The sequence below is a fragment of the Eumetopias jubatus genome, unplaced genomic scaffold, assembly GCF_037043125.1.
Source record: "Eumetopias jubatus isolate StellerSeaLion01/CBP00866 unplaced genomic scaffold, mEumJub1_p1.0 scaffold_7, whole genome shotgun sequence".
Classification (NCBI taxonomy): Eukaryota; Metazoa; Chordata; class Mammalia; order Carnivora; family Otariidae; genus Eumetopias; species Eumetopias jubatus.
Genome location: NW_028274813.1, coordinates 114,724,798 through 114,746,783, shown reverse-complemented (window position 1 = coordinate 114,746,783; position 21,986 = coordinate 114,724,798). Strand labels below are relative to the sequence as shown.

The 21,986-nt window shown below is 41.0% G+C and overlaps 1 protein-coding gene across 5 annotated transcripts in view; it reads left to right on the top strand.

Annotated features, from left to right (window-relative positions):
- HMG20A (high mobility group 20A) overlaps nucleotides 1-15,908 on the top strand; it is a 75,074-nt gene extending 59,166 nt beyond the window's left edge. For 4 of the 5 annotated variants that reach the window (XM_088024905.1, XM_088024902.1, XM_088024904.1 and 1 more), the window contains 5 exons: nucleotides 1,747-1,879; nucleotides 2,688-2,719; nucleotides 10,075-10,150; nucleotides 10,857-11,072; nucleotides 11,743-15,908. In XM_088024905.1, coding sequence (XP_087881031.1) covers nucleotides 1,747-1,879; nucleotides 2,688-2,719; nucleotides 10,075-10,150; nucleotides 10,857-11,072; nucleotides 11,743-11,879 — 594 coding nt within the window. In that variant the 3' untranslated portion in view covers nucleotides 11,880-15,908. The remainder of the gene's footprint in view (nucleotides 1-1,746; nucleotides 1,880-2,687; nucleotides 2,720-10,074; nucleotides 10,151-10,856; nucleotides 11,073-11,742) is intronic. The other variant, XM_028092667.2, reaches the window with a different exon arrangement.
- Nucleotides 15,909-21,986: the final 6,078 nt, after the last annotated feature.

The window sequence follows — 21,986 nt, the reverse complement described above, 5'->3', positions numbered from 1 at the left end:
CACTCCCCTGGGCAAGCTTCATGTGTATGTGCATTCATGCTCACACCCATACACTCTCTATCACTCACTGACACAGACATGCATGTATGCTCATGCTCTCTACCACTGACACACACGTGCATGCACACTCATGCTCAAGCACTCTCTCACACATACACACACACACTTTTTTCCAGAATCATTTGAGGGTAAATTATATACCTCATAGCCCTTTACCCCTAAATATCTTAATGTGTGTTACCTGAAAATAGGCATATTCTCTTACACCGTAGTTTCATTATCACCTTTACAATTTTATATTAACACAATAACAGTTAGTAGTCAGATCTCTGGATTCCTTTAACCTGGACTGTTTCCACAGCCTTTCTTTGTCTTTTATGACATTGATATTTTTTAAGAATGCAATTCCTCCCTCTTCCTCCACCTCCTTTTTGTTTACTTCTAACTGAACATTCCTCATTTTGTACTTCTCTAATGTTTCCTTGTGATTAGATTGAGATTATGCATTCTTAGAATACTGCATAGGTGGTGTTATGTCCTTCTCCGAGGATCACATGTGCAGGCACACAGTGTCCTTTTATTCCTCATTGGTAATGATAATTTTGCTCACTTGATAAAGTTTTCTTATTCTCCCTTACAATTAATAAGCAATCTGTGGAGAGACATTTTAAGAACATGCAAATAGTCTGTTCCTTATCAGATTTCCCCCTAGATTTAGCATCCATTAATAACCTTTGCTTGATCTAATCTTTACCATGAGGGCTGCAGAATGGTAATTTTCCAACTCCAACACTCCCTCCATATTTACTGGTTGGTGCTTAGCATTCTAACCTAAGCAAGCGCCCTCTTCCTGCCCGCCCCACCCCTGTTTATGTATTTGTTTGTGACTTATTTATGGTTGGTATGAGCATATTAATTTATTTTTTCCCAATGGTTTATAGTTTTATTACTCTACTTCAGTGTTTGGGTACTTAAATTGTCCCAGATTTGCCAGTTGGGGTGTCGCCTCCCTCTGGCTCTTGTGCAAGACAAGGTTTTTAACATAATATCTGCCTCTAGTTTTTGTCCATTTAAAGGCACTATTTTTATACTTTATTCCTTAAATGTAATTGATGAATGAAAAGGACAAGACACTAAACAAAATTATCCTGGTAGATCAATGACTTTGTTTAAATAATTAATAACACAAAGTATGTAGATATAGGCTCTTTCATAGGAGTCCATTTTAGGTCCATAGGATGAGGTCATTCCTTTTTATGTTCTTTGTGTCTCCCAGCTTTAGTGCTCCACTGTTCTGGCTCTTAAAAGGCCAAATGATGTATGAGATCATTCTCCGAATGGGTTGGAGATAGAGAAACAAAGTAATATTCCATCCTTTCTCCTGGGAAGACTAAGTGTGTCTATATGGTCTTCAGTCCTCTTGAGGACTCTAGTATCCATGTGTAGATTAGAGGACTAACTGTAATATCTTCTTGTGAATATTTTATGAGAATGATCTCAATAGAACTTGTCTTCATTAAGTTAGAAAAGGCAATAAATAGTCTAAAGAATCACAGTCACCTATTTCTTTTATAATTGAGAGATTATATTTTATTCTATCCATATGATTTCTTTATTCTCCCTTAAAACTTATCCCTTATATACTTTCCATGTTCTAATTGTCCTCTCTTGTCTTCAAGGAGTTCACTGATAGTTTACCCAAATAAAGATCTGTTTCTTGAAAATAATTGCACATTTCTTTCCTAGCGCTACCTTGATGAAGCAGACAGAGATAAGGAGCGTTACATGAAGGAACTGGAGCAGTATCAGAAGACTGAGGCCTACAAGGTCTTCAGTAGGAAAACCCAGGACCGTCAGAAAGGCAAATCTCATAGGCAAGGTACCAGAACCAGAACGAAATGTTTTTTTGTAGTTTGTTGTGCATGATAGAGTGTCACAAAGCCTACTGTTAGAGTGATAAATACAAAAGATAAGTTTCCATCATTTCTCTATTCTACATTCACTTACAAACAGCACCTTGGAATTTTATTAAAATCACATTGCTCTCATTTAAAAATTTCAGTTAGATTTCCATGTCCAGTATCAAACAATTTGGTGTTCCAAGACCCTTTTTAGTTGCCTGCGTGTTTTTTTCTAATTCCCAGTTTAGGCATTTCTCTGCCTCTAAAGTCTGTCTACTAAACTACATACCTGCCTTCCTTTAACACCTGTAAGCCTTCATGCACCATTTCTCCCAGCCCACAGTGATCATCCTTCTCATTCATCCATTCACATTTCCTGTACTCGAACAGTACATAGTGAGCACCTCCTGAGATACATCAGGCTTTCACCTAGGCATTAAAGATGCAACAGTGAACAAGATAGCCAAGACCCCAGTCTTCATGGATCTTTTGTCCTCTGTTAAAATTGTTCATCACACTCTTCAAGTATTGCTTCAAGCTCCCTTTCTTCAGGAGACATTGCCAAAGAAGCCCCACCCACAGCTTGTCTGCTGTGCAAACAGCCTTTGGCGTGCGTCTCCTGTCCACTCTTGCACTCTGTTCTCTTCAGAGGTAGGAACTGCGTCTGCTGTTTCTCTTGTGTCTGACTATAACTAACTGTAGTGTGGCACAGTTCATTTGCTTGGGTTTGTTATTGTTTTGTTTTGTTCTTCAAATTAACGTTCTCTTATTCTTTTGTATTTTTAGATGCGGCCCGGCAGGCCACTCACGATCATGAGGTAATTCGCTATGTATCATGTATCTATTTAGAATAATGTTGCTGTTTGTCATGCTATCGGACTTTTTTTTTTAATGAATGACAGAGTATTTCCTACCCCATAATTCAGATGGGGTGAGTTGCTTTTGCTCAAAGATTCTTACTAAATGGCAGACACTAATCATGAGTCTGTCCTTGAACTGCAACCCCTAACTCCAGTCCTTTCCTGTGATCCAAGAATTTTATTGCCTTGACATGCTAAAAATGGCTGGAATTTGGAGTGAGGTGTAGAAATAAGGACCAGCTGAAAGCCATAACTTGGTCGTAGTTTATCGTCATCAGATTACCTCACTCTGACTCTCAGAAAGTTGTGATTTAGGGAATCCAACATTCAGTTAAAATGAACTATTCAACTGAAGTGTCAGCAGAGCACAAGGGACAGTATCTTGGTTCCTAGCTCACTGGCACTTACTTGTTTACTGGCCTTTTCCCCTCAATTTGTTTAGCCTATCACCAATAGGATTTAGGCCTGTGCATCTTGACTATGTGGCAAAGAGAGTTTTAAATATATTATGTAGCCCAAGGTTCACATATGGTTGTAAGAAAATAAAACTCTTGGTAATTCCATGCTTTATAATGCTCAGTGACTTTTCATTGCTTACCAAATCCCATTCAGCTCAGCAGTCTGAGTTGTTTTTTTTTATAAAGATTTTATTTATTTATTTGAGAGAGAGAATGAGCTACAGAGAGAGAGCATGAGAGGGGGGAGGGTCCGAGGGAGAAGCAGACTCACTGCTGAGCAGGGAGCCCAATGCGGGACTGGATCCCAGGACTCCAGGATCATGACCTGAGCCGAAGGCAGTCACTTAACCAACTGAGCCACCCAGGCGCCCTGAGTCTTCTGTAATCAAGTCCCAACTTCCCTTTCCAAACACCTTAACTCTCACATTTCCCATGTATATCTATGTAATTAAAAACCTTTACTCCTCGGGCGCCTGGGTGGCTCAGATGGTTAAACGTCTGCCTTCCATTCAGGTCATGATTTCAGGGTCCTAGGATCCAGCCCCATGTTGGGCTTCCAGCTCAGTGGGGAGTCTGCTTCTCTCTCTCCCTCTGCCTCTCCCTCTGCTTGTGTTCTATGTGTCTCTCTCTCAAATGAATAAATAAAATCCTTAAAAAAACAAAACAAACAAACAAAAAAAAAAAACCTTTACTGCTCACTGTCTTCCACGGTTCCCATCCGTTTCTGGCTCATGCCTGCATTCATATTCCTTCTTTCACAAAAATACTTCTCTCTCTCACTCATTTTTTCCACTACCCCTCCCCCATCATCTGCCTCACAAAAGTCTAGCCATCCATCAAGCCCTGTTTCAAGTTCCATTTCCTCCTTCAAGCTTTTCCTGTGTCCTCCAACTTCCTTTAACCCTCACAGCTCTCTATATTTCCCATACATACTTAGCTGATCTAGCTAAGGTGTTGAGGTTATTCAAGTGCTTCTATTATTCACACTCTTGGATTGTAATCTTTTTGAAGAAAGCATGATCTAATTTCCATCTTGTACTGCCCCATACCACCTAGGATGATGCACTTGCATTGGGAGGTCTTCCATAAATACTTATTTTTACACAAAACCCATTTGCTGAAATATCAGTGGAAATTTACAAAAAAGAATTTTCTGCTGTACTCTTGTGTGCATTTACTTTTTTAAAGAAATAATTTCTTCAAAATAATAACTTATTTATCTTTGGTCTGTAGTTTTCTCATATGTAATTTAGCATTGGTGACCTTGAAAACAGAGAAAACATTTAGATTCACAAGTTAAATAGATTGATTACGATCCATGAATTAGAAAGTAAGAAGCACAATAAAAGCATTTTATTCTTCAAATAAATCCTATGTAAATGTAGATATATGACATCTCTGTGGTCTAATTAGGGTGAAATACTATGATTTTTTTTTTACTTGAGAAACCGTATGTATACTTTATATATAAAATCCTAATCGAATAGTGTTGCAAGCTTTCCATATTGCCAGATACTTGTATAATTACTTAGTTCTCCTTTTATTTGTCTGTGCCCGCCTACCAATATCATGAGATTTCCATATTCTTTTTTTCCCTTATTAAGCATCCTTTATAACTTCTCTATCCTTAATGGTTACAGAAGAGAATTTGGACAATAATCTAAAACATTAGATCTCACATTTTCTAGTCTACAACTCCTTTCATCACTATGAATTTTGCTGGCCAAATTATATGTGGCATTTTGTCTTCAGTAAGGCTGATAGTTTTAGTCAGGAAAGATTTAGTAGATTTACTCAGTCACAGAAGCTGCTGCTGATGATTTGAGAAATGAAGCTCTTTATTAAATGAGGCTTTTTATTTATTAAATGAAACTTATTTTTATTTACATGATTTTAGCATGGTATGAATTCCTATGATTTATGAAAAGGAATCAGTCTCTGTGTGATTTCCCTGTCTTAGGATTAGACACATGTGAAATCAAAGGAAAACAAGGAGAGAGTAGATGGAGAGCCAACAGTAGTTTCTCAAATGTGTATACAGTAGGCTCTGTAAATCTGTCTGTTGCTATGCCCACATCAGGATAAAGCTCTCTTATCAAGGTTATTGACCCAATTAATGTCCCTCACTTTATCAGTTTTTATTTTTTGTTGACTACTGTCTTTCCTAAACTAGGTAATTTCAAAACAATTGCAATTAAAAAAGAACTAGTTGGAGTTTTTTAACATAGTTACACAGTGATTTCCTTACGTATAATTTCTTAGCATAATGGTTCAGAAAAATAAGAAAGCGCTACGAATGAAAAGCAGCCACAGGGAAGCCCATGGAAAGGAAGAACTGAATCAGACCTTAAAGATGTCCCAGGTTTTGTGAGGGACACCTTGAGGTTGGTGAAATGGCTTGAGCAGAGTTATGAGTAAGTTAATAAAAGAGCAAGTATCTTGCAAAGTGCCTAAAACGTCACAAATTCTAAATACGTGTTTATTTCCCTTTACTTATCCTATTAGGAGTAAAATGACAAGCATAGAATAGTCTTCCAGCTCACTTCAAAATACTAAGAACATCAGAAATTCTCTGAACTGACCAACCCCCCCTCCCATTTTACGGGTGAGAAAAATGATTTGCCCAAGACAGGAAAGAACTTCCACAGAATCACTTACTGAATTAGAGACAGAAGTGTGAGTGAAATGAAATGCAGGCCTCTGTATCCCCGTCTGGCATTCTTGGTTGCACATGCATGCTACATGGAACAAACTGGTGTTGAAAGTGAAAATGGGCCTGGTTGCTGGGGATGTCCCCAAATTTGTTGCCAGTTAAGACAGATTATTTTGTTTGTATACAGAAAAGAAACCAATGACATTCCTAACTGGAACTTGGATTCCTAAGACACTGCTACCCCGGCAGGTGCTGGCAGGTGTGTGCCAAAGCTAAGGAAATGCTGACCTGAGAGCCACTGGGGTGTCGAGCACGGCGGTGGGGCACTCAGCCTGCTACACGGTATTGAGAGTGTTCCCTAAGTAAGGGCACTTGAGAGAAGCCTGTCACATTCTATGAAATTCTAGATCACAGCAAAATAGGTTCAGTTCAAAAGAGCCTCTGTTCTCTTACCCTCCACTCAATATATAGAATGAAAAACCAAAGTGAAGAGCGTTTTTGCTCCTCTCAGATCAAAAGCCAGCCCTCTAGACACAGGAGTCAACTAGTGTTACTCTCAAGAAAGGGTCTACATCCCAAGTGAGGACCAAGATAGAAACAATAATTCTGTTTCTCCTTTAATTTATGAGAAATGAGAAAATGACACTCAGCCTGAACAAATTAGACCCTTTCAATGAAGAGGTAATGAAATCCTTATGATTTTAATCCCTTGAGCGATCCTTGGAACAGGCTTAAGTATATCCGAGCCCCCAGGAGGATCCTCTCCATGCCGAGTAATGTACTCAGTAATGGGAGAGTGCTGATGGTTTTTATTACCACTCTTCCGTTAAGTAGAATTTCTGTTGCCTTTCAGAGACTGAACCGTTTCATTTCATTGCTTTCGTGTTTCTTATTTTGCACTCTAAGAATTTGTACCAAGGGGCAGTGTGTTAATGTGCCTGCAAGCTGCTGTTCTCTATGCTTATGTAGTTAGCTTGGTCTGGCCACTCTGGCAAAGAGGAGAAGAGCATTACCAGTCTGAGGAGAGTCGGGGGACGTGGAGAGGGCTCTTGGTACCATGGTAATGGGAGCCAAGCATCCCTCCCTCCCCATCTCAGGGGCGGATATTCAGACCTGGGACTAGGTGACTGATCTCATATGAGCCTGTGCAGTTAAGTAGGAGACTGACAAAGGTAGGACGATAAAGTCAGAAGACTGTATGAAGTCATTTGTGGCCTTACATTTATTATACTTTGTTCATGTTGAAATTGTACATCGTAAGTTTTCTGTTTTCCTCTAGCAACCCAGTAGCAGGGTTAAAGCGTATGTAAGCCTGCAGAATCAAGAGAAAGCCACAGTGAAATATGTCTAGTATCCCTTCTGGCACCAACTTTCCTTGCCCATACTTTGGTTCTCTTTGAAACCACTAGGAACTGGCCCAAGGTAGAGCTTTACATGTTGAAATTGGGGCTTTCACTGATAATTTTATTGTTTATTTTTAAATTGCTCTGGGAAACTTTGCCTTCTTTAAGAGGTAAAAAGATAAAAATTAAGTGCTAAGAAAATTTCTTCAAGTAAATACATAGTTTTTGAGACTTAACATCTTAGATGGCTCTCTTGATCAGCTGCTGTTGGCAGGCTGTTCACACAGTCCAGCCCCCTGACAAGGCAGACGCCAATATGAAAATAGGAGCTTGGCCGTCAGAATCCCCTCATAGACTGTTAACTGCTTAGCTTTCTACTGGGCACCAGATCATATTTGTGTTCAAAGATAAGAGACTAGTGGTGGCAAGAGTAGGAAAGATATATTCTATCTCTGGCTTTAAACATATTTTTATAGCAATGCCTTTAGTTTTTGTTTTGTTTTGTTTTGCTTTTTTACTGTTCTTTATGTTATAAAGGTTTTGGAATCGTCAGATTTCACTAACAAGTTCTTCAATACTCATTTTTCCACTGTTGTCTTTACCATCTTATATTATGCAAGATTTTAAACACTGTGCCAGTACACTTATAATTTATATTCCTAATGCTTTCAACTTCAAATTCACTGTAGAAATGGCAGCCAAAGCATCTTGAAATTGACTTTATTCTTAAGGGTCATCGTGGGATATATTTTGCAGTAATTTTGTGAGGCCTTATTTTTTAAATTTTATTTTAAATTCACCAAATTGGCGAATTAATTTTAGGCTTTGTTATTTTCTATCTCACATAATCCCTCACTTTTCTCATTTTTAAAGCCTACTTATTTCTGACTTCTTGATTTTGTTTTGTTTTGTTTTTCCCTATGTTTGAAGAAAATCTAAAAGATCCCCAATTATATAGGCTGCCCCCTAAATAAGTAAAGTGGTAGTGCCGATAGAATGCCATTATTATTGCTCATGGTTGGCAGAGTTCTTATTGTCCGTTCTGCAAACTTAGAATGGACAGCCCTATCTCAAAGCATTTTACATGCATAACAGAAGCAACTGAAAAAACACCTAGAAATTCCCTTTTTCTATTCCTGCCTCAACCACTTGCACAGCTGTATACTGTTGACTGTTCAAAGCAGAGTTAAGAAATGGCTTCCAAATTCTCCATTAGGGAAATTTATGTAGGTTTGTTTTTTTTTTAAGATTTTATCTATCTATGAAAGAGAGAGAAAAAGAGCGCAGGCACGGGGGGGATGAGCAGAGGAAGAGGGACAAGCAGACTGCACTGAGCACCAAGCCCAACTTGGGGTTCGATCTCAGGACCCTGAGATCATGACCTGAGCAGAAATCAAGAGCTGAATGCTCAGCTGACTGAGCCATCCAGGCGCCCCTATGTAGGTTTGTTTTAAGGTTTCTCATTGCACAGCAATCGTACACCTGAGAAAACTGAATACTTAACCTGCTTGAGCTCTGTGAAAGCCTGATTCCAATGAAAAGATGAATACATTTCCCTCACACCTCCACCTGAACTGATTCCTGCTCACCCAACTGTTTCTGTAAGGAAGACATGGCCTTCAGTCCTTACCTATTTAATTTAGCTTCTATTTAAGAATTAACTGTTTTGGGAGCACCTGGGTGGCTCAATCGATTAAGCGTCTGCCTTCGGCTCAGGTCATGATCCCAGGGTCCTGGGATTAAGCTCCCCTGCTCACAGGGAGCCTGCTTCTCCCTCTCCCCCTGCTGCTTCCCCTGCTTGTGTGGGCTCTCTCTCTCTGTCAAATAAGTAAATAAATATAAAAAAAAAGTTAACTGTTTTGTAAGGCACCTGCCTAGCTCAGTCGATGAAGCATGAGACTCTTGATCTTAGGGTCATGAGTTTGAGCCCCACATTGGGCTTAGAGATTACTTAAAAACAAAAATTCACAGTTTTGTGAAAACACTAATTTGAAAAGATATATGCGCCCCTATGTTTATTGCAGCATTATTTACAATAGCTAAAATATGGAAGCAACCCAACTGTTCGTCAATAGATGAAGGGATAAAGAAGATACACACACACACACACACACACACACACACACACCCCTATATATAGATACATACATACATACAGTGGAATATTACTTAGCCATAAAAAATAATGAAATTTTGCTATATGTGACAACACATGGATCTAGAGGGTATTATGCTAAGTAAAATAAGTCAGAGAAAGACAAATACCATATGATCTCACTTATACATGGAGTCTTAAAAAAAAAAAGAAAGACAAAAAGCAGAAACAGACCCCTAAATACAGAGAATAAACTGATGGTTACAAGAGGGATGGGGGCAGAGGGATAGGCAAAGTGGGTGAAGGGGAGTGAGAGGTACAATCTTCCAGTTATGGAATGAATAGGTCACAGGGATAAAAGGTACAACCTAGGGAATATAGTTTGTGGTATTGTAATGGCATTGTATGATGACGGGTGATAGCTACCCTTTGGTGAGCACAGCATAATGTATAGACTTGTGGAATCACTACATTGTATACCTGATACCAATGTAACATTGTGTGTCAACTCTACTTCAATAAAAAAGGGGAGAAAAAAGAATTAACCGGGCGCCTGGGTGGCTCAGTCAGTTAAGTGTCTACCTTCCAGTCAGGTCATGATCTCAGGGTCCTGGGATCGAGTTCCCGCATCGGGCTCCCTGCTCCACGGGGTCTCTGCTTCTCCCTCTCCCTCTGTGCTGCCTCTCCCTCCTTCTCTTAAATAAATAAATAAAATCTTTAAAAAGGAAAAAAGAATTAACAGTCTTGTTACTCTTAATTCACAGAAAGAAACAGAGGTAAAGGAACGGTCTGTTTTTGACATTCCTATATTTACAGAGGAATTCTTGAACCACAGCAAAGGTAATTACCAAAGTATCATTTTGTGTTCCTCAGGTTTGTGACAGGGGGTTTCATTCTCAGGAGGGATTCATTGCTCAAAAGCAGCAGTATTGATATTCCTGACCTTAGGACTGGTCTGGAAGGAGAAAACTGTTCCCATTTCACTCTGTAGTGAGGGTAGTTACTCAAAAACCAGTGAAGGAAAGCTAGGCCAGTTTTGTCAAAGCTACTTTAGTCTCTGGATCAAGGGAAATAAATGTGCATCACTAATTCAGTTGCTTTCAGACTCTTAGCCTGAAACCCTTTGTATAAACAAAAGCTTACACAGACATCCAGAATATAAAATAAGTAAAAGCAAAGCTGACCCCATTGCAGTAAAGATGGAGACCCACAGCTGTGCTTGCACAGTCTCCCAGGATGCCCCTGTAAAGCCCCTCAGCCTTCTCATTGCACAGTTTTAAAAAACAAAATAAACAGAAATGCCGAGAATTACAACTGTTCCTTGCAATCTTAAGTAGGAATATGACCAGCTTTAAGAATTAAAATAGCTCTGGGGAACCAGGCATTTTATTGCTGAAATTGCTATCTGGAAGGCTATAATGAGAATAGGGAGATGAGGTGGGGTAGCTAATTAGAGACAGCTAAGCAGAACTTCCTTGTAAGAGTCTCTGGGAATCCTCGGAGACTCCTGGTGCTACGTGTTCTGTGCGGTGGGGTGTGTCCTCAGCTCGGGAGGCCGAGCTCCGCCAGCTTCGGAAATCCAACATGGAGTTTGAGGAGAGGAATGCAGCCCTGCAAAAGCACGTGGAGAGCATGCGCACAGCAGTGGAGAAGCTGGAGGTGGATGTGATCCAGGAGCGGAGCCGCAACACCGTGTTACAGCAGCACCTGGAGACCCTGCGGCAGGTGTTGACCAGCAGCTTTGCCAGCATGCCCTTGCCTGGTAATGTCACCCTTACCTGAGCATTTCGGTGGTGGGGAAGGGAGCGGGTGCTGTCTTGTGTTGGTATTAGTGGGGTGAGGCTGAAGGCTCCCCACCAAGAGGAAAATCAATAAAATAAGGGTTTTCTTCCCTCAGAGGTTTCTGTGGGTCTTGTAATAGTATCTCAGTATTGGCTGCCAACATCCAAAATTTCGGGCTCTCTGGTCATTTAAAATTTTCTCCAATTATATTTTAATGTAATTTACTTTCCTTTCTATTAAGTTTAATTTGATATTCAGAATAATGGAAACTGAGTAATAAATCCTGAGTAGAGCATTTTTCTTATATATGTTTGCTCGCTTTGTAATTTTGTTATTTAATGGGAAGGAAGAGGAAAACAAACACTAGTATTTTTTATATCCTCTTTCCTGTGAAGGATAATCACAGCAGAAAGCAGGGAGAGTCTGTAACTTTTTGTTATATGCAGCTACTCGTATATACTGTAGAACAATTACATAGCCCATCTTTTTATTCAGGATATATGGATTAATTTCATTGCTTTGAGGTCTCAAAGTCTCTCCTCTGAAATGAAAATCTTATCTGTGGAGCAGACCAAGTGTGGCATGCTTGTGCCCTATGCTTGAACTGAATAGGGAGGATTTTCTTACTTTCTCTCCTTATCTCACTTCAGGAAGTGGAGAAACACCTACAGTGGACACGATTGACTCATATATGAACAGACTGCACAGTATTATTTTAGCTAATCCCCAAGACAATGAAAACTTCATAGCTACAGTTCGAGAAGTTGTGAACAGGCTTGATCGTTAGGGAATGGTGAGTGCTCACTGATGCGATAGGTATGTGCCAACACATCATCAAAAATAAGAAGGCAGTAGACTTTCTCAATGCTACCAAAACCCTGGCATTACATCAAATAAATGAGTTGGAGACTTGATTAAAATTACTGTTACATGGTTACTAAATGTAGTAAATAATGTTAGAAAAGAGTTCTTTCTCATGCATGCCTCAGCATGGTTTAATGGAAAGAGCATGATTTTTTTGTGGTTGAACTTCCATTCCAGTTTCGTTAGCTATTAGCTGTATTCTCCGGTGTTAGTTTCCCAACGGGTTTTGAAGAGTGAATGAGAAGCTTAGAGGAAATCACCCCCAAAACAGCACTTAGAACAAAATAAATATCACTTAATTGTTAAGCTTCCTTTTCCCTGGAAGATACTGATGATAACTTACAACAGCAGTCACTGAGACATCACATGTGTATAAACCTATGTAAGTAAGAAGCTTTACATTCAGCACTCAATATCAGAGTAACTATTGTATGTTCAGTGTCACTGTGGAGTATCCTTACAGTGAAACAGCTATTGCCCTGTTTAAAGAGATTTAGACTTTAAAAAAAGGGGGGATGGGGGCACCTGGCTGGCTCAGTCAGAAGAGCGCACAACTCTTGATCTTGGGGTCATGAGTTCCAGCCCCACGTTGGGTCCAGAGATTACTTATAAAATAAAAACTAAAAAGACTTTAAATCGATTTAAAAAACAGCAAAAAAGAGGAGAGAGAAAATAAGTCTTCTAAAATATATTCAACAAATGACTAGCAGTATGTGTTATGTCCTCTTAGAAAAGAAAAAAAGTACATTTCTAGAAAGTCTCTGCTCATATAAACTTTTTGGCTACTAATGGTGAGTCATCAGGTGTCATTTCTTAAATAGAACTCGTATGTGTTCACTTAAATTCCTAGAGCTAGGGTGCCCTGTAGTATGCCATCCCACAGAACTGACATCCCTTTGGTCTGCAGGTCAATGCCTACAGACATGTAAACCGTGGAAATCCTAGGACCATATGGTGAGGTGGCCATATATGGGTAGAAAACCAAAAGTAGACAGCAGGATATGCTCCTTACAATGGCCAGTCGTGGGTTTGAATCTTTATTTGTTTGTCCCGCAGGTACATGAGTGCACTCATATACATATTCATATTCTAGCATGGTTTGGACCTTGAGCAAAATGTGTAAGAATAAATAAAACCCATGGTTCTTTGTCTAATGAGGCAACATCTGCTAGCAGAGACAAAAGCAGTAGTCTCTCCTCGGCCATGCCATTGGACGGTAACCCTGCAAGACAATTGATTATACTTTAGCCTCAGCCGTGTTCTGATGGGGGAAGGATTACCATCCTTCTAGCGGGTAGCCAGATGGAACAGACCGCACTTCTAAGAGATGGCTGGACTCCCTACAGGATAAAGAAGTGGCATTACCGCTGCTGTTTATGAAGGGAACAGCTTGTAAATCTAGGCCTGGGATTTTCAGAAGCTCATCATCCTTTTCATTTTCACATGGTGTTTTCAATTAGCACTCTTGTAGGCTTGAAAAGAGAGAGCCCGGAGAAACTGTGGAAGATTGGGAAAGAACACAGTAATTGATAACGTGTCTCCTCACATAGGTATAGGGCAGTTATTGCAAGTTTTGAGTCAAAAGTGGTTTTCTATTTTGAGCATTTTGCCAGTAAGACTCTCCTAAAGCTTTGCCTATCTCAGGATATAAACTGTAGTATCGGCTTTCAGAGGTGTCGTTGAAAGCCTAGAATGTTAAGAACCTATATTTTGCTCTTGAAAAAAGCAATACCTGAAATGGGAACCGTGTTTATTACTACAGATTCTTACAATCTAGTCACGCAAACATAACTAAGAGTAGATAGTTCCCCACACCCCTCGAAACTGTCAAATGAAACAATTATTAAGACTGTGATTAATACTAGCTTGGTCTCATTATACAAATATGTACAGACAGATAGGCCTGATGTCCCCAGCATTCGTGGTGCAATTAATTACTCTGACGTGAGCTTGGCAAAGGTTTCATCCACTGTCAGGAGCCAGTGAGTGAAGGGAAGTCAGTGTCCTACAGTTTTAGGAGCATATTAGAGCTGGAAGGGATCTTTAGAAATCCCAACATTTTACATACGAAGAAACTGGGTCCCAGAGAGGTGAAATTTCTTGCCTGAAAAATATCTAAATAGATGAGTGCAGAATCCAGGACTAGAATGCATATACCTAAATTCTGGTTCAGTGGGGTTTCTAAAACATTGCTATAAGGAGTGGGGGCAGGTGTAAGGGGAAAGCACTAAAAAAACCTTGGAATGTGAGCATTAAGATAAATAGGAAGCAAACAGAAGAACTTAAAATCCAACAATTATAATGTTATAAAATTTTGGTCAGCCCATTTAAAAATCATTTTTATGGACGTACAATGAAAGACTTGCCCCAGCTGCCACCTTTCTCTGTGACTAACTGGTGTTTAGGAAGAAAGTAGGGCTGGGAGGAAACCGTGGGGGCAATTTCACATTGAGAGGTGAGGTGACCATGTCACATAAACTGTCAAAATCCATGTTACTTGATTTCAGTTTAACCAAATGAAAAATATTCGGCTCTTTGAGGAATTGAGAAAAAAAAAAAAAAAACCCTTTCTTATGCAATTACTTTTTTAGCAATGTAAGAAAATATATTGATCCTGTGCACACAATACATTTCTATATACATGCCAAGATTTTTAGATTTATGCTTGAAGAAAATTGGTTTTGATTGGTTATACATTCTTTGGACTAAAATGGAGTACTAATTTTCTATCATCAGATTTGGCCCTGATAGTTGCTTTTCTGTGTTGGGCTGACGATTTTCCTACCTCCCCATTGTCGCTGAACTGGAGCTGGGCCATGTTTCATTGAAATGTTTCTAAAACATCTCAGTGAGCTTGTCTGCTTGCAGCTTTATGAGCTCTTTTGTTTACACGCACCCTGCTCCTCATCTCAACCCTACCAGAAATAGAACAGAGCATTTTTTTTTTAACCCAGAGCCCTAACATTTCTGATCAGTGCTTACCTTTTTGGTATCTTCATTGTTTTTCTCCCTCCCAATCCTACAGGTCTTAGAGCTCCATGATGTTCTGTAAGTGGTTTTACTTGTGAGGAATGAGAAGCCATCCATGGAAATTTGAACTGAGTGGAGGCAGAGAGGGGGTACCAATTGCTCTGCTTGGGAAAGCACTGTCAGTTAGGAGTTCAATGCCTTCACCCCGGGAAGCGTATGAGAGAGCAGCTAGAGGAACGTGGATATGCACTTCTGTGGAACCGTCTTTGTGCAGCTTTGAAAGCGTACACCCACTCTCCCGGGTCTTCGGTTTCCTGTCATCTGCATTTCCTTCTGATAAAGTGGGTCTGCATAGATTCTGCCCACCGGCCACCCTGACCCTGACCACTCCTGCAGCAGAAGGGAAGCCTTCTCATTGCTCCACTTCACACGGGACCCTTTCCCAGTGGCTCCGGCTTTCTTACCTAGCTGTCACTTTTTTTTTTTTTAATATCTTTGGGGGTGATTTTTTATTTCCTTCACCCCCTCCAAGTTTGACATCTCCATTTTCTGACCTCTGGGGTCTGTTGCTCAGCAGGGCTCTGAAGGAGAGCCTCTCTCATTGGACAGGCCCAGGCTTCTCCCATCATTGTCCTGCTGTGACTCCAAAGAAAGGAGCTTCTTGTCGACAGTGCCCTGTGGAGCGAGGCTGTGTTTCTGACCCCACACGGTGCTCAGTGGGTGCCAGCCCTCACCAAGGCTTTGTGATTGCTGCCCTGAAGGAGAATGCTCTTTCCTTCCTCCTTGCCACTGCCTGCTGTTTCCTGAGCATTGCTCCTGCACAGACACCGTGTCCCAGCCCCAGCAAGGCTTTCTGTTCCCATCTGTTGGCGATGTCTTGTGGAGCATTTTTGCTAAGGAAAAGGTCATTGGCAAACAGGAGAGAATGGGAAAAGTAGTTTCTCATTTGGCATTGAAAAAAAAAAAAAAGAACCCCAAAGTTTATCATGAGTGAGAACTGAGGGAATCCCTGTCTGCTTTAGGTATACTGATGCAAGGAGAGGGACAGGTGGAATGTTCAAAAGCGTCTCTTGAGCTGACAAGCAAGGGCACAGAGGAATTCGTCTTCTCTCTGCAGCCACAACTGCAAATCAACGGCAAAAGGACAGGCTTCCCTTCCTTTTCCCCTCTTAGGAAGTGATTTTTTTTTTCTTTTAACACCAAAGGGGAAGAGAGGTTTCTGAGTCTCACCTCAGGGTTTTGTTGTGTTTTGTTTTGATGCTCTAGAGCACAAGGCTGACAGTTGCAGCTGAGATCTTTGGAACCAAAGTGGGGCATGCTGAGCCCATTGTCTAGGCACCACGCCACTGAAGCAGGTGGAAGTGTGTCCCCCTCACAATCTGCTCATGAGCCAGGGTACAAGCCAGAAACCCCCTGTCGTGTTGTTGCACCATCCTGTCTTCTCAGCATCTCCTTACCTGATTTCTTTATTAGCCCAAAGGAAATAAAATAACAAAAACGACCTTTTTTAAAAAATGTTATGTGAGCATACATCGAATTTCCATGCACTGAAGCCCACACACCACTGCTTGACAACTTCTTAGAATAAGAGCCCAGCATTATCTGTCACCATAAGCCTAGCCTGCTTTGTTCTGTATTTTCCTGTTTTCCTGCCCTCACCTGCTGTTCCTGTCACTTCTCTCAGCCTCCTTGCCTGCTCAGTCCAAGCTAGAACACCCTGTGTGTGGCAGAAAGACAGCCAAGCCAGTTCTGGAAGTTTGTATCTGCCTTCTGCCAGACACTTGGTCTCCTTTTTCTTTCCTCCTGATATTTGTTTCTCTTTTGTGTCAGTTTTGTGCCCCTTTGTTAGCAGCACTGTTGAGCAGGAAAGACTATAACTTGGTCCGAAGATTATCATTCTCCAGACTCTGGCTAGGACATCTGACATTGACTTGAAACATTAGCATATTCAGGAATGCCCCAGATCTTGCAAGAGCCTACACTCTGAAACCATTTTCACAAAATATGCAGCCTGCTTTTGAAATACTGCCTCTCCCAGGAACTACACGCCTGACTCCGGTGGCTGGGATTCTGCTGCCACGAAACTGTCAGATTCTGTAAAGCAGGTCTGTGTTGCTCAACTAGGAGGTGGTAAGTGAGGTTACAGGCTAACGTGGTACCTAATTCATGTTTCCCAGTAAACTTGTAGATACTCCTGCACACTTACAGGTTCTTCTCAAGAAATAACTTGTTGCCTATTCTGTTACAGATCTCTTTTTCTCTTTCATTAAAACACAAGGAGCAGCTGAGGAAAGTAAGACAAAGTGTTTTATTTCTGACAACATTAAATTTTAGGGGAAAAATTGTGTACATGTGTTTGGAACTGTTAAAATGCCAAGTTTTCTGTACAAGTGTTTTTGTAATTAAACTTTTAGATTTTCTTTGTTTTTGAAGAAGTTGATATGCTTGCTTGACACTTGCCTCATTAAAACTTTTCTATGTTGAATCCACCTCATTCAATTTTCCCTGCATTGTAATGAAAAAAAGTCCTACCTCTGCCTTTTCATCTTAAAGACTTTGTCAACTCCACATTAATCATCAAGACTGTTATGCTTTTAAAACATTAACACATTCATTTTACTAATTGCTTATTCAAAATGTGTCTTAGCCTGTTTGAGAGTTCAACTCTTTTAATGTGGCATAACAATACACTGAGCCGTAATTCATGTTAATGTAGCGGTGGCATTCTGGAGGCAACGTGGAAGAAGTCTGACGTTCTTCCCTTTGACAGAAGAGATGAGTTGTCCTTAGATGCTTGCTTTTAAAAATAACCACTACTTAACCAATCAAAATCATTTTTTTAATATTTTATTTATTTATTTGACAGAGGGAGACACAGTGAGAGAGGGAACACGAGCAGGGGGAGTGGGAGAGGGAGAAGCAGGCTCCCCGCCGAGCAGGGAGCCCGATGCGGGGCTCAATCCCAGGACCCTGGGATCATGCTTAACGACTGAGCCACCCAGCCGCCCCCAATCAAAATCATTTTTAAAGGAAATCTGTCACCATACTTTTAAAATCCTAGAGGTGAGAGAGAACCTGGCTTTCAAAGCCTGCTGCTCTCCAAGTGGCCAGTGGTGTTGCGTTGGCCAAGACTTGCTCTGCTCCAGCTCGTTTCCTCCTCTCACAGAACTGACAGAACACATGCCCCACAGCCCTCTCACACTGTCGTTGGAAAGCTAGAATTAGGCAACAGAACTGACCATGCTTTGGAGGATACAAAGACTTTGTTACATGAGTGCCGAGAATTATTTATTGAGCCAACTTAGTTAGGATGGGCCTTGACTGTATGCTTAACAGAAACCCAAATCAGCAAAAACTTGAACAAGAAGTGCGTCTCTCTTAGGGTCACCTCATGGTCCAAAATAGCCACTTGACCATCAGCCGTCCTTTGAAATTCCGGGCAGCATGAAGAAGAAAAGAGGGCGAGGACAAAATGGGCAAACCCAGCTGAGTCAGCACCCTTTAAAGAGTCTTCCTGGAAATCACACTCAACATTTCCAGAACTCAGTCACGTGACAGCAGCTCGCTATAAAGGAGGCCAAGAAATGTCACCTTTCCTTGGGCGTTACTTCCCCCAATGATATACGAGTTACAGTCACTGAAGAAGGGGAAAATGAATACAGAGTAAGCAACTAACAGTTACGTGTTACGTGTTACTCCGTGCATGCACCAAAGCGAGCCCTGCTATATCAGTGAGCAGGGTGCATTATATTGCCTTTGCCTCTTGGCCATCTGAGAATTGGTCCTATACTTCCTTGGGACCCCACCCCCAACCCCGCCGCCAAACAGGCAAAAAGCCGAGAACTAGTTTCAGTCTGAGTTTCCTGTTTCAACTTTCCTCTTGCCACCTTAGCTTCTCCCAAACCCCTCAACAGCTGGTGGCCAGTCCTGTTTGGTAAAAGTCAACATAAACAGGTGGTAGTATTTCCCCCAGTTGTTTGTGCCCTTTCTCTAACTGCTCAGCATCTGCTGGATTAAAACAACACCAGGATAAACTTTCCCTGAGGGTGGGGGAATTGAAGCATTGCTTGGCGGAAAAGCTCATAGCTACTTCCTGCCTTCCAAAAGAATTTCCTACCTTGCAACTGAGAGTTCCCAGTGAAGGGCTTTTTCTTTGTTTCATTTATTTGCCTTCTGACACATACCCTGCACTCAGAATATCTATAGAAATAAACACTAGCTCATGTGCCAACTCTGGACTGAGAGAGCAGGTAAAATGTCAATGTCCATTCATCCCCTCATCCAGAAACCATTTCAGTGTAGTTTTCATGGGAACGTGTGTCTACAGGGGGAAACTGCATAAAAAGTTCTAACACGGGGCACCTTGTATTAAGAGCTTCGATACAGGTAAATAATTTTTGGAGAGTGAAAGAATGGCTTGAATCTCACCTGACAGATGATTTTTCCATAATTACAGGAGGGTTGGCAATGGGGAGTAGATCTGAGCCTTGAGGGATCTGCATCTTAACTAATAGAACCCTTATCTGAAACATAAATATAAAAGTCTAGCTGATAACCATCAGAGTTTTTCTAGTAGAGGTTGAGATAGCTGGAAAGTAAGAGTAGTTGGATTAATTGTAACTTAGATGAATTGTTTTCAAAGTGTGCTTTTGACTTATTCATAGGTCATTAAATCAAGTCGGTCAAAAACCTTTTTAAAAATAAAATGAACAGAGGGGCGCCTGGGTGGTGCAGTCGGTTAAGCGTCCGACTCTTGATGCCAGGTCAGGTCTCAATCTGAGTTATGAGTTCAAGCCCTACATTGGGCTCCAAGCTGCACTGGGTGTGGAGCCCACTTAAAAATTAATTAAAATGAAGAGAAACTGTCAATACATATAGTAAGGGTAAGTATTATTTTGCAAAATTTTTTCCCCACTTTAGTTCATACACATGTGCTAGGTTAGAATGTAAAATATGTTTCTTACCAAGGGGTCAAAATAAAGACAGTCCATGACGTTTCACTGCCTCTGAAATTGGATGGAATCACTGAGTTCCAGTTTGCTGGGCTCTGCAGTTTTCTACTGTGTGACCTTAGACAAGTTGCTTAATCTAGTCAGTTTTCTTATCTGTTACACAGGGATATTTATAGTTTCAATTGTGTAGAGTTTTATATGGATTAAATTAGCTAATCCATGTAAAACATTTAGTACCTATCACAGAATACACGTAAATGTTAACTATTATAATTTGTGAAAGATTCGAGGGAAATGAGAACAATTAGACAAACCATAGGACAAGCACTCTCCTCTGCTTTTTATATAAATTATGTCATTTAATTCTAACCACAACATTATAGAGCAGGACTACTGTACCCACTTTACAGGTAAGCCATCTCTCTGCATCTGGGAAGAGACAAAGAATGGACTTATACCCAGATAGTTCTGCCTCCACATTCCTCTGTAGCCAGACTGTCTTAGAGCTATTTAATATGACTGACCTGAGTTCAGAGCAGTGGTGTAGTATGGTGGGTGTGAGAACGAGAATTAGACCTACTCATCCAACAATATTTGCTGAATGTTTTTCTTTTGTCAGGAGATACTCTAGATCCCTGTCCCCATGGAGTTTATATCCTGCTAGGGGAAAAGAGACTATAAACAGCCTAACAAACTCTCCTCAGCTAGTTGCCAAAACAAGGTGAAATGCTACAAAATAACTAAGAATAGAGGAGAGGCTTCTCTGAAAAAGTAATGTTTAAAGACAGACCAGGCTGATTCCAAGGAGCCAAGCCTGTGAGGACTTAGGGAATAGAACAGCCACAATCCTGAGGCAGGGATGAGCTGTGGGATTTCAAGGAAGAGAAAAATCCATAAGGCTGGAACAGAATACAAGAGAGGAGGAGTGGCTTTGAAGTTGCCAGGTAGGCAATACGAGATCGAGATCGTGTAGAGCCTTGTAAGGTGTGGTAAAGAGTTTAAATTGTAAGTGGTGTGTGAAGAGAGCTCTACACAAGTATGCAGCAGGATCTGATTCATATTGCTCAGGCATCACTCTGGCTGCCGTATCCCGAACTGGGGAGGCAAGAGCAGAATCAGGCTAGTTAGAAGATTGGCACAGGGGGCGCCTGGTGGCGCAGTCGGTTAAGTGTCTGACTCTTGGTTTTGGCTCAGGTCGTGATCTCAGGGTCGTGAGATCGAGCCCCACATTGGGCTCTGCGCTCAGCACAGTCTGAGACTCTCCCTCTGTCCCTCCCACTGCACGTGCTCACTTGCTTGCTCGCTCTCTCTCAAAAGAAATCTTTACAAAGAAGAAGGAAATTGCACCAGAGTCTAAGGCAGAAGTGGCCTGGAGTGGTGGTAGTGCAGAGAGAAAAGAGCAGACAAATTTAGGATATATTTTCAAAGTGTAATGGACAGAAGTTGTGAAGAGAATGTGGAGAATGAAAGGAAAGAAAATAATTAGGAATAACTCCCTAAGAAGGGTGCCTGGGTGGCTCAGTCAGTTGAGCATCAGACTCCTGATTTTGGCTCAGGTCATGATCTCAGGGTCCTGGGATCAAGCCTAGATTTTTTTGGCTTGAGCAACTGGGTAGTGCCATTACCTGAGATGGAATAGGCCTAAGGATGGAACATCATGGAGGAAAAAGCAAAAGTTCTGTGTGGGACTTGCTAAATCTGAGAGTCAACCAGCAGATTAGCCCCTGGGCAAGACACTTAGATCTCTCTGCTATCCACTAAATGTTTCCTTTCAGCTCTTCAGTCTGTGGTTCTGTGAGAGTCTAATTTCAGGTCAGTGTTTGCTAACATTCCTTCTAGCCTCAGTACATGCATGCACATGAAGATCCAGCTACATAAGCTGTTTGTTGAACAATGAAATTAAGGAAAGGTCTCTTTTTTAATTCTGCAAGCTCCTTAGGAAAACAATTTTTCAAACCTTGCATTTGCATTTGTTTAAGGTTGGCATAAAGCAGCTGAATGTTGTAAGATATAAAAGTCATACCGTAACCTGATGGCTAGAAAATCCTGGGGCAAGTAATGGAAAGCGTCTGCTTGAAGGAGACTGGCCAGTATGCTTGGCGTCATTC